This window comes from Myotis daubentonii, chromosome 13, assembly GCF_963259705.1.
Source record: "Myotis daubentonii chromosome 13, mMyoDau2.1, whole genome shotgun sequence".
NCBI lineage: Eukaryota > Metazoa > Chordata > Mammalia > Chiroptera > Vespertilionidae > Myotis > Myotis daubentonii.
Genome location: NC_081852.1, coordinates 13,649,363 through 13,660,548, shown reverse-complemented (window position 1 = coordinate 13,660,548; position 11,186 = coordinate 13,649,363). Strand labels below are relative to the sequence as shown.

The following is an 11,186-nucleotide window of genomic DNA, read 5'->3' as shown; positions in this document are numbered from 1 at the left end:
GTCGGCCCTCTGTGATTCCCGCTGGCAATGCCAGCACGGACTTATCGCCTCTGTCGTAGGCTTGGGCTTGGGCCCTGGTCATAGGCTTGGGCCAACGTTTGCCACCATTCTCCTGCCTCCTGCTCTCCAGTCTCTGCTCCTATCCAGCACCAGAGCTGTCTGCGCGATGCCTCCAGGCCCTGCTTCAGCTCCCAGCCCCGATGACATGAACTGGGATGGACAAGGCGGGGCCTGCACAACCGCCCCCCACCCCGCCCCCCTGCACTTTCAGAGGCCAGTATTTGGGAGTCGCATTTTTAAAGGACTTTCGAAATATATTTTATTTCAGTCATATGAATTATGTAGCTTACTCATGGCATTAAAAAACATGGACTTGTCTAAAGTGGTCTCCCTCCCTCTTCCCAGAAGAAAGCAAAGAACCATGTGTGTTCTTTGATATTTTTTCCTTTGTCTACACAAAATAGACACAGACTTTAAAAAATGGATTACACTGTGCACAATATTATGCATGTCGCCTTTTCATTTTATCTGCCCTGGACATTTCTCCTCGCTACACCTTTGTGAAGTGTGGCTCCACAGTGGGCAGCCCCTGCCCCATCCAGGGGACATTTCAGGTTGGTTTCCAGTCGCTCGCACACGTGCGTGTGCGCACCGCGGCCGCAGAAGAAACCGCGTTAGCATGCAAAATCCAACGTACACATCGGCCAGCAAAAAATGAAAGCAACATAAACCCAGTTGAAAGGCGGCAGAAACCCATGTCTGAATACCCCAGGTGCCCGGCCCCATTTCAGTCGCCAGGTGTTCCCCCGAAGGAACCGCCGCAGGCTCCTTTCGTGCGCGGCCCAGCCACTGCGGTCCGGGCCATTACCAGCCGCTGTGTCCCCCTCGCTTGGCTGGCCAGGGGTTCCCCCCTCCTCAGGTCCTGGCACGTCCCTGGGCCTCCCACTGCGTCCCTGGGCGCTTGGCCAAGTCTCCCCACATAGGCTGTCCCGCTCCTCGAGGCCGCCAGGGGGCGCCCCGCCCGGGCCCAGCGGCCCGCAGCTCCGGGGAGGGCGGATCGGCGGGCGGCCGCCCAGCGGGAGGTGGCGCCACGCGGGCGGAGCAGCTCCCGGCCGCGCCCGCTGGAAATCAGACCCCGCCGCGCCCCGCTGCCCTCCATGCCCTGGCCTCCTGCCCCACTGACCTGGGATTGCCAGGCAGCACCCCGCCCCTGCGGCACAAAACGGGGTGCTTCCCGTCTGACCACTGCCCACCTTCTCCGAACGGGGTCACCGCCGCAAGAGTGACACCATCCCCCTCCGCGCGCACCGGGACCTCCGCCCGCAAGCGGCCTGCCGGTGCTCTCTGCGCCCTCTTCGTGCAGGAGCCTGGGGGACCCAGGAAAAGGGAGGCGGCAGCCAGCGCTTTCTGCGCGTCCTCTCTCCCCTTCTATTCTCTGGACTCCGGCCCCACCCGCCACAGCTCGCGCACTAGCCACTAGCTAGCCACTAGCGAGAAGCGTGTGCAGGAGGCAGGAGGAGGCTGGAGGAGGAGGTTCTGGGTGCGAGAACCTCAGGAGGCCAGCACTTGGAGGTGGGAGGACAGGGGAGAGGGCACGGGCCAAGGCCCAGGGCCGGCGCTGTGTGGCAGGAGCCTCTGTGTGGGAGCTCCAAGGTCTGGGTCATACGGGGGCGAGCCCGCTAGACCTCGGGAGGGCAGCCTGGCCTCCACGCTTCTTTGTGATGCGGTGGCTTGAAGCTCATCTGAACCCCCTTAATTCTTCTTCCTGTTCCCTGTGGTCCATCACTCTTGGGTGCCTGATCCACCTCCATCCTCACAGGGAGGAAAGGGACACGAGATCGCCGATGCCACCAGGCCACAGTGCCGAGTCCTGTTCATTTTCTCCTCCTTGCGTTACATTTTTTAAACCATCAAAACAGTCATAGCTGCCAGTGGGTGTTAAATTTGAGATCTGGGTGGGGTCCCAGTGTGGCAGCTCATTGATTGGGAAGCCATAGGCAAGTCACTTACCGACCCTGCACCCCAGCTTCCTATGGGAGTACAGGGGCAGCTGTGAGCACCTGCTAGGCGGTCCCGTCTCAGCGGCAGTGGCTCCTGCCCACCTGACAGCTGGCGACATCTGCTCTGTCCGGCTGCGCCAGATTCCGGGCTCCCGGACGCGCAGTTCCGTTCGTTGTGGTCACCTTCAGACACCTGCAACAAACAACAAAAAGATCAGCGACAGCCACCAAAACTGCGGGTTCACCTGTCAGCCCATGCCCAGCTCAGAAGCTCACTGTCGGGAAAGGGAGAGGCTGTCTGCCTCCGTCTGTCCTTGAACTCCACGGAGAAGCCCCTTCCCTGGTCCCTCCCGATTCCATGTTGTTTTCTTTCTTGGCTCCAACACAGAGGAAGCTCTCCCCTCCCCTCAGGCAGAGTGTAAATGCATTACCTCAGGATGCCAGATGTCCTGGAGAAGGTTGGAAATGTGGAGCCGTGGCGAGAAGCCTGGGGAGCCCAGAGGCTGCTGGCTGGCTGCTCTGGCCTGTTTGAAATTGGCTCAAAAGACGTGGAATTAGTAGGCAAAGTCGCCTCCGCCTCCTCCTCTTACCTGCGGAAGAGAGATCGGTTCCTGGCTGGCCGGGGCAGTGTCATCGATACAGCTGGTGTCATCGTTACCTTCCACTAACAGATCACTCGACACCCGTGGCCCCGGCAGGGCTGTGCCTGGCGCTGTCCCGGGAGCTGGAGCTTTGACCCTCCCACTGCCCTGAACCCCAGGCCAGCCGGCGAGGTGCTGCTGCGATGCGGCGCTTGGGAATCCAGCAGGACTAGATTGTTCCTGGTGCCTGCCTCCCCTTAGGGTCCCAGCCGCCTCTCGGCTTCCTGCTGCCCGGCTGGCCCGGCCCGTTGCTGTCCGGGCAGAGGAGATGAGTTTGCTGCTGGCTGGGAGCTGAGGCAGTGACATGCTGCTCAGAGAAGGGGCTCTTGGGGAGGCCCTGGAGTGAGGAGCCGGGTGGGGAGCAGCCTGGGGTGCCCGGCCGTCCGGGCTTTGCTGGTGTGGGCACCCGGGTGGCACCATGCTGCAGCAGATCCTGCACGACATGTACATCGACCCCGAGCTCCTGGCCGAGCTCAGCGACGTGCAGAAACACATCCTCTTCTACAAGATGCGCGAGGAGCAGCTGCGGCGCTGGCGGGAGCGCGAGGCCTGGGAGGCCCTGGCCCAGGCGGAGGGCCTCAGGCCCCCGAAGGTCAAGCGAGGTATGTGCCAGGGAGTTACTGAGGGGCTCCTTATTGATGCCAGGCTAGGTTCTGCTTTAAGGCGGGCACTGACGGGATGCCAGGTTGGAGCTTGAAACCCTTGTTCGGTGAGCGTCTGGTCCCAGGAGCACGGGCCTTGGTTTTTTGTCCAGGTCGGCAGGGCCCCAGGGCGGCAGAGGGGCTGCCCAGGGACGTGGTGGTGCTGGGGAATGGGACGTGCTTTGTCTTGCGGCAGCTCAGGTCCTGGGAGGGCACCGTCGGGACCCCAGATGGTCTTCGACACCGTTGGTGACTGCCTGGCGAAGGTGCCGGTGCAACCAAGCTGTGCAGTTGCTCCCTTTCTCGTGTGGGAGGCACACTGGCACTGGTACCCTCTGCCCTGCCCTCGTGTGAGAGGGTCCTCCATGGGCATCTGGAGGGGGTGCTGGGGAACGTCCTGCCCAGAGTCCCAGCCCCAAATGGCAGCAGCAACTGCAAACGGCAGGCAGGGCCCGGCCCACATTTCAGGTGTTTGCTGCTGTCATGTGCGGTCAAGCACAGGGACGGTGCCCGTGTGGAGGAAGGCACCCTGAGGCCGGCGGCTGCTAGGCGGGGCGGGACTCGGGGTCTGGGGGTGGCCCTCTGTGCATGCTGCCCACAGAGCGCGCAGCACCATTCATTCCTCTTCCCTGTTCTCCCCACCAGCCTACAATGGCCTCCGTCTGTTCTCCGGAGTGAAGTGCAGACTTGATCTGTTTAAAGTTTTCAATCAGGACGAAGTCCTGTGTCTGTGCTGGGCATGCTGGCCCCGTGGGCACTTGGCTCCTGCTCTCTACCCCGGGCTCACTGGACAGTCCCTGCCGGGTGCCACAGGCCACCCTCGCACCACCCGGGCAGCTCGCCCCAGCCTCTGGCTTTGCACGAGTAGTTCTTCCTATTGGAATGTCCCCCTGCCTTCATCCTCCTGACAAACTCTTTCAGGACAGGTCCCCTCCCCTGGAATCTTTTGGGGATGCTCCTGGCACAGGGAAGTACTTACTCCTCTGCAGCGGCTTGGCATGGGGACCCACCCTCCCTACACTTGCCACACTGGCATTGGCATTCGTCGTCTGCTTGCTTGGCTCCCCCGGGGACTCAAAGAGTGGGGGGCCTTACTCCACTGTCTTCCATCCCGGGTCCAGCCCAGAGCTGGCACAGAGCGTTAAGTCCTCGTTCTGCACAAGATGCAGCAGGACCCTGGGTGCAGAGCTGTGACTTGGCTGCGCATGGCTGGTGCCAAGGCTGGGCTGCGCTGGCAGCTGCATCTCTAGCCCCACCCAGCCTGGCCCTGGGGCCTCACATCGGCTGTGCAGTGACTCCTTGGGGAAGAAGACAGATGCCTGAAAATTAACTGCAAAAATATTTTTACGGCGATTTGTCACACGCTGACATCTACATTCTCGTGTATAAATTATACATTAAACTCATTTGGGTTTCTGGTGCAGATGACTCTTTTCCGGGTAATTAATTTTCTGATTTATAAAGAATGGAAAAAGAGGAGAAAACACAGAGGAATGTGTGTGTTCCAGGTCAGGATCCCATTCAGGTCTCAGCTCTTTGCTTCGGTCCTGCCTGTGGAGCTGTCGGGGCAGATAAGGGGGAGCTCTGGGGCCAGCTGTGCCCCAAAGGCCGCGCAGCTTCCTGCTGCCGGTCCAGGAGGCACAGTGCCTGCTTCCTGTCCTCGAGTCCTGACGCAAGTTTCAGCAACCTCTCACCTCCTCAGTGAACTTCACGTTTACCGGGTGCCTGCCCCCACGGAACACTCCCATAGCCCGGGGACCCCGTTTCAGTGAAGCCATGGCTCACAGAAGTCCATCATGTAGATACTAAGAAATGGAGTTGGGACACATATCCCCTGACTTTGACTGTGGGTGCAGTTACGGATGTTTTTCTCTTCATTCACTTTTGAATTATGACTCAGGTTCAACAGATCATCCGTGCACTCATTCATTTTTTTCATTCACTCTCTTATCCAACATAACTAAGTGCTGACTTTGGTCAACTGGACAGAGCTTTGCAGCTCCCAGGAGACACAGCCGGGAGCAAGGCTTGGTGCAAAGCAGCCACGTGGTGGCTCAGGGTGGGAGTGCGTGGGGACAGGCCCTGTGGGCTGGACCTTTTCCTCTGCCTTACCTTCGTGGGCACTCCCTCCACCACGTTTGCCTGAAGGTCGCATCTGCCGTGGCCTGTTGGGCTGTGTGCACAACTTAGTCCGGTAAACCTGGAAGGACACTTCGCCTCCTCCTGTCCATTGGCCCCAGTGCGGCTTGTCCCCTAAGGCCTCCACCCCACCCTCTCTTTTCTGGGGACATTTCCCAGCTCTTAGCAGGCCTTACTGGCTGTTTCTAGGGCTCAGGTGCTGAGGGCCGGGTGGGGCCAGGCACACCTGTCGCTGTGGTGTCTGCTCTCCAGTGGAGCCGGGAGAGGGTAGGAGCAAACACTGGTGATGCAGACCGTGCCAGGTCACAGAACTGATCCAGGGGCGCACATTTGGGGCCGCACAGACATCGCTGGGGTGAAAGGTGACAGTTATGATGGGAAGCATCACTCCCCTGATGACACAGCCTGTCTCTTCTTTTCACTTTATATTTGGTGAGGATCTTTGGGCGTCCTACACGCTGTGGAAGACACACATCTCAGCGTAGGCGCTCTCTCACCTGCTGTCACTTTTGCTGCTTTGCCACATTCCCGACACCATTTGATGTCCCACAGGAACCGCTGTGGTTAGGCTGAGGCGGGAAGGCAGCAACATTACGTTCCTGATGGATTTCAGCCAAGCCCCAGCATGGTGACGACCTTGGCCACCTCTTCCCTCCTGTGCTCTTTCACCCGCACAGGAACCCACACCCCTGTCAGGGGCGGCAGCCTTCACAAGCTCCAGCCTCTCTGCTTGCTCAGCTATCCCCGTGTCCTGGGGCTGAGCCGGTGTTGCCTGGGACACAGGACTCGGGACACGTGTGTTCGAACGGCTGTCGTGACCAAGAAAGCTCCTCCCGCTGCCCCCCGCCCCCCCTTCCCCAGCCTGTCAGTCCTTCCGTTGTGATTGGCAGTTTCTGTCGGTGTTAGATCGGTTGCTCGGTGACCACCTCCCTATCCGTCCCTACATCCTTTGCCTGGGACCAGACACCTTTCCCACCCTCTTTCCCACTTCCTCCTTTAGCAGGCTGACCACAGCCACACTGCGACTCAGGCCTGCACACAGGGAGCTGCTGGCTTATGTCCTCTGTGCTTCTTGCTCACACAGCCACCCCCGTGTTAGCATCTCCACGTGCCTCCATGCTGGCCCTGGCCTGGCCCTTGCTCCAGCCTCTGGAGCGGAGCGCTCTCGGTGCAGCTGGGTCCCAGCCCACTGCCTCTGATCCCCACAGCTGGGGTCAAGAGGTGGCTTCCTCTCTCCTAGCGCCCCCTCTCCCTGCCGGCTCAGCCTGTGCGGCTCCCAGACGCAGCCCTGACCTGGGCCTGAGGGAGACACCTCCTCAGCATCCTCTCTGTGTCGAAGCATTAAGCTGCTCCTGCTGCATACCTGCCCAGGCTTTGGTGCCTCATGTGGGCCTGGTCCGTGCCCTGACGAAGCCGTGGGACACAGTCCTAGCTGTGCAGCTGCTTTCATTCAGTAACCATGGCAACCTTCCCTGGGGCCTGAGCCCTCAGCCTCAGTGTGTTCCTTTTCCCAGCGTGGAAGTCCTGACGGTACTTGGCTGCAGACCTCCCTAACGCAGCGCTGTTCTCCCACTGACACTGTAGGGCCCTTTTCTCCCAGTGCCCTTTCAACATGCTAATTAGCTCACACACGTTCCTTCCTCAGTGGCAAAGAAAATGCAAATGCCTTTCACTGGCTCTGCCCACTCTCCAGCCCATTTCCACCCATTGGGGTCCCTCTGCTCTTTCCCGAGCACCCTGGAGGCCAGTTCCTTCCAGCATTCATTTCTCATTACATGGTGAGCTTTTCACTGACTACCTTCCCAATGAGCCCCATCCCAATCTCTTTTCACGGCACTCTGCCCAGTTTTCTTCACAGTGAGATGCGATTTTAAGCTGTTGGGTTCGTTGTCTTGAGAAATTTTGGAATGAATTCACGGACAAGGGAGGGATAAGCAAAAGGGAGAGAAATTTATTAAAGCGAAAGTAACAAGACTCTCGCCATGTGAGAGGGTCCCTCCCAAAAAGGGTTGCCACAGAAGCTCACCAGTCTAGGGGTTTCTATTTCCTGCACTTGTCTTCTATTGGCTCTTTCGAAAATTTCCTTCCTTATCACCAGCCAATCTCCTCTTGCTCTCGCCTTCCTGCTTTTAGCTCCTGCTCTTGGGTTGGGTGAAGGGGTGGGGAGGGCAGCCCTACAGTTGGCTGGTACATTCTGCCGATCTTGCTCACATCCTGACCATCCTCTTGATCTGCTGTCTTCCTTCCCTGATGCCCTTACCCTAACCTGCCTGATCCTAACTCAACAGCAGAAACTTTTTAATAAAAGAATATCCTTTTTTTAAACAAAAAAAAATTGTGCTACAATCCACATCACATACAATTCACCATGTTAACCATGAAAGGCTGTGCAATCTAGTGATATTTAGTATGTTCAAAACTTTGTGTAACCACCACCTCCATCTTGTTCCAGAACATTTCTGCATCCATGAATCAGTCACTCCCCATCCCCTCCTCCCCTCAGGCCCTGGCACCACTGACTCCTTTCTGTCTCTATAGATTCCTCCTTTTCCTCCTCCCCCCCCCCCCCTTCCTTCTCCTCTCTCTCTCCTGCCTCTTCCCGCTTCTGAATCTGTTCACTCAGTTGAGGCCAGTCTCCTCCATGAACCTGAAAGTACCATGAGACCATGGGTGTTGCTTGCATTGTTTCTATCCGGACTGTGACCACAGCCTAGGGCTTTGGTGGGTGTGTGGGCAGGCGGGTGAGTAGCTGCTAAGACCCTTGCAGCCTCGTATGTCATTGGGGCTCAGTTGGAGGGACAGGCGTTACCGATTTCTCCTTGAGTGAAAGACTGGATGCTGTGCTGTGTGACTCCTCCCTAGACCTTGAAAATCTTTAGTGAAAGAATAAAAATCACAATATGCACGTGTATGGGGATACATTGTAGAAGCCAAATACAACCTGTAATATACAAGTAATGGGCATTCTGTCACCTCTCCCCTCATACTTCTAACTCATTTCATTTTCATTTCTTGTTCTAGGATTTTGACTTGGATTTTAGTTCCATGAGTCCTGCTTTTCGTCTTTGCATCTGCTTAGTGTATATTGCCTAAATCCTTTCTTTCTCTCCGCCTTTTGTCCCTGTTTTGTTTTTAGGAGAATCTATTGGAAAATGTATGGCATATGCTATTTTACAACTTTTTAAAAGAAAGGCACTCAAATTTATTTTCTCTATAGTTATCAAGATTGAAACAAAATTTACTATGGATGAAAAGGATAAAGGTACTTTTCAGTTCTTCTCCATTATTTTGTTGGTATAATCAAGGATTTTTAAAAAATATTTTTATTGACTTCAGAGAGGAAGGAAGAGGGAGAAAGAGATAAAAACATCAATAATGAGAGAGAATCATTGATTGGATGCGTCCCCCACAGGGGATCGAGGCCGGAACCCGGGCATGGGCCCTGACCTGGAATTGAACCATGACCTCCTGGTTTATAGGTCAATGCTCAACCATTGAGCCACGCCGGCTGGGCTAATCAAGGATTTTAAATAGAGTTTGTTTATTTATACCATCTTTCAAGATTTGTTAAAATCAGTAATTATTTGGACATTAACTCTACTTTGCATTGGTTTCATTGCTCCCTGCATTTTTCCCCTCTGAGGGGAAAGTGATGCTGCACCAGGGACTTGGCCAATCCACCAGCACCCCCTCCCTGTTAGGATTTTCAGAGCATCAAGTAGAAGTCATTCACCACCAAGAGAAACCCAGGCTTGAAGCTGTCTTCCGCCCACCCCGTGTTGCCAGACGTGGTGTGGGCTCCGTTGATCTCGGCATACTGATTTTCTTCAAGCTCCTGCATGAAATTTTCTGTTGGTTCCAACAGTTTTCTAGTAAATGCACTTGGATCACCAAGTTGCCAATGAACACTGGGGTGTCAGGGGTGGGGGTGCCCAGATTTCTGGAGCTGTTGCTCAGACCCCTTTCCTGGGTACTGGGGGCAGTGCTTCTAGGACAGTACCTTGCGGGGGGGAGGGGGGCGGCTTGGGGAGACCACTGACAGAATCTCCCCAGTGCCTGGCAGGCGTGGGTGTCCCCAGGGAGGAGGGTGCAGCTGTTTTGGCTGTGGTGAGAGATCAACCTTTCTCGGAGCCCTTACTTGTTAGCTCTGAGTATTGTCTCCAGGAGAGAATGGAAAGCGTGGCCTCGTCCAGCGTCCAGCGGAAGGCTTTGGGAGGGGAGCCCCAGGGAGTCCCCCAAGAGGGGCCGAGTTCTGGATGCTAAGGAGGAAGGGGCAGGCAGCAGGCAGAGCGAGGTGGAACACCTCGCGTGGGGCCTTCCTGGGTCCCTTCAGTGCCTTCTTTTAACTCTCCCCCTAGGGACCTGGGAGTTGGGTCCTTTATGTTTCATAAAATCTAAGACATCATAGCTAGAAAGACAACTATTTTTATATGCTGCTAAAAAAAAAAAAAAAAAAAAAAAAGCTGTAGCCCTAGCTGGTTTGGCTCAGTGGATGGAGAGTTGGCCTCGGACTGAAGGGCCCCGGGTTAGATTCTGGTCAAGGGCACATGCCTGGGTTGCAGGCTCGATCCCCAGTAGGGGGTGTGCAGGAGGCAGCCAATCAATGATTCTCTTCATGCTTCTATCTCCCTCTTCCTCTCTGCAGTCAATAAAAAAAGCTGTCAATTAAACCAGATCCACCATTCTTTTGTCAAACGAACTCAAAGAGTCTGGAGGCATTGGCTAGAATTAAGTGACACAAATTATTCATGGTTCTTAGAGTTTGCAAACTGGACACATATCTAGGAATAAAGCCAGGAATGATCCAAGGAACAAGGGAAAAACATTCATTTGTAAAATGTGACTGAATCACATGAAAGAAACAGCTCTGCATTCTTGGCCCATTGCTGTGAGTTCACTAGTACTGATAATTACGCTGATGAATTTCAAGTGGCCCCGCAGACTCCTCTGAGGAGGTCTCCCGCTGGGCTGGGCCGAGTCCAGCACCGGGCATTCCGTGCCGATGAGTAGCCATAGCCATGAGTAGCCGTGCTGTCTGATGCAGGGCTGGGAGCTACAGGGAAGTTCACAAGTTGAAATATCAAGATAAATTTATTGTCTTTCCACAGGCTTTACGTTTTGTTAATAATGTAGGAGCAAGGCTGGGAAGAGAACCCATTCCTTTTCCCTAACTTCACTCTTTCCGCATTTACAAGGCGTACCCTGATTTCAGAAATGTTAAAATGTGTCTTCACACCAGTGAAATAAGTTATTATTCCTGTTTGCATTGAAAGAGAAATATGACTAGATTTTTAAAAATCTTCATGATAAAGATATGAAACTGAGTTAAAAAAAAAAAAGAAAAGAAAACAGGAGATAAAAGAAGAAAAGAATATTTGCAACGTATTAACAGACAAAGGATTAGTGTCCGGGGAACTTGGAGATGCTCCAAATCAGTTAGCAAAAGGTAAACAACAGAAAAATGGGAAAGGAGATGAAGGAGGAGTTCACAGGAGTGAAATTTCAAATCACAATGACCACGTGGAAAGGAGTTCGACCTCACTAGTAAACGGCATCAATGCAAATTAAACAGCGAGATTGGCAAAAGTTTAAAAGGTTTAATAGTAGTAACGTTGATGAGGAACATAAGAGCTTGGGCACAGGGATGGGGTAGACACAGGCCGGTGCCTGGGGCCATACGCCTGTTCAGTGGCCAGTGGCCCGCAGAGAACTTGAGTTTCAGTGTATACAGTGCCCTCTCCTCCTCCTGCCCCCCTCCCCCACTT

At 54.9% G+C, this 11,186-nt stretch overlaps 1 protein-coding gene across 2 annotated transcripts in view; it reads left to right on the top strand.

Annotated features, from left to right (window-relative positions):
• Positions 1 to 711: 711 nt before the first annotated feature.
• SH2D4B (SH2 domain containing 4B) overlaps positions 712 to 11,186 on the top strand; it is a 73,906-nt gene continuing 63,431 nt past the window's right edge. For both annotated transcript variants that reach the window (XM_059662181.1, XM_059662182.1), the window contains exon 1: positions 712 to 3,243. In XM_059662181.1, coding sequence (XP_059518164.1) covers positions 3,060 to 3,243 — 184 coding nt within the window. In that variant the 5' untranslated portion in view covers positions 712 to 3,059. The remainder of the gene's footprint in view (positions 3,244 to 11,186) is intronic.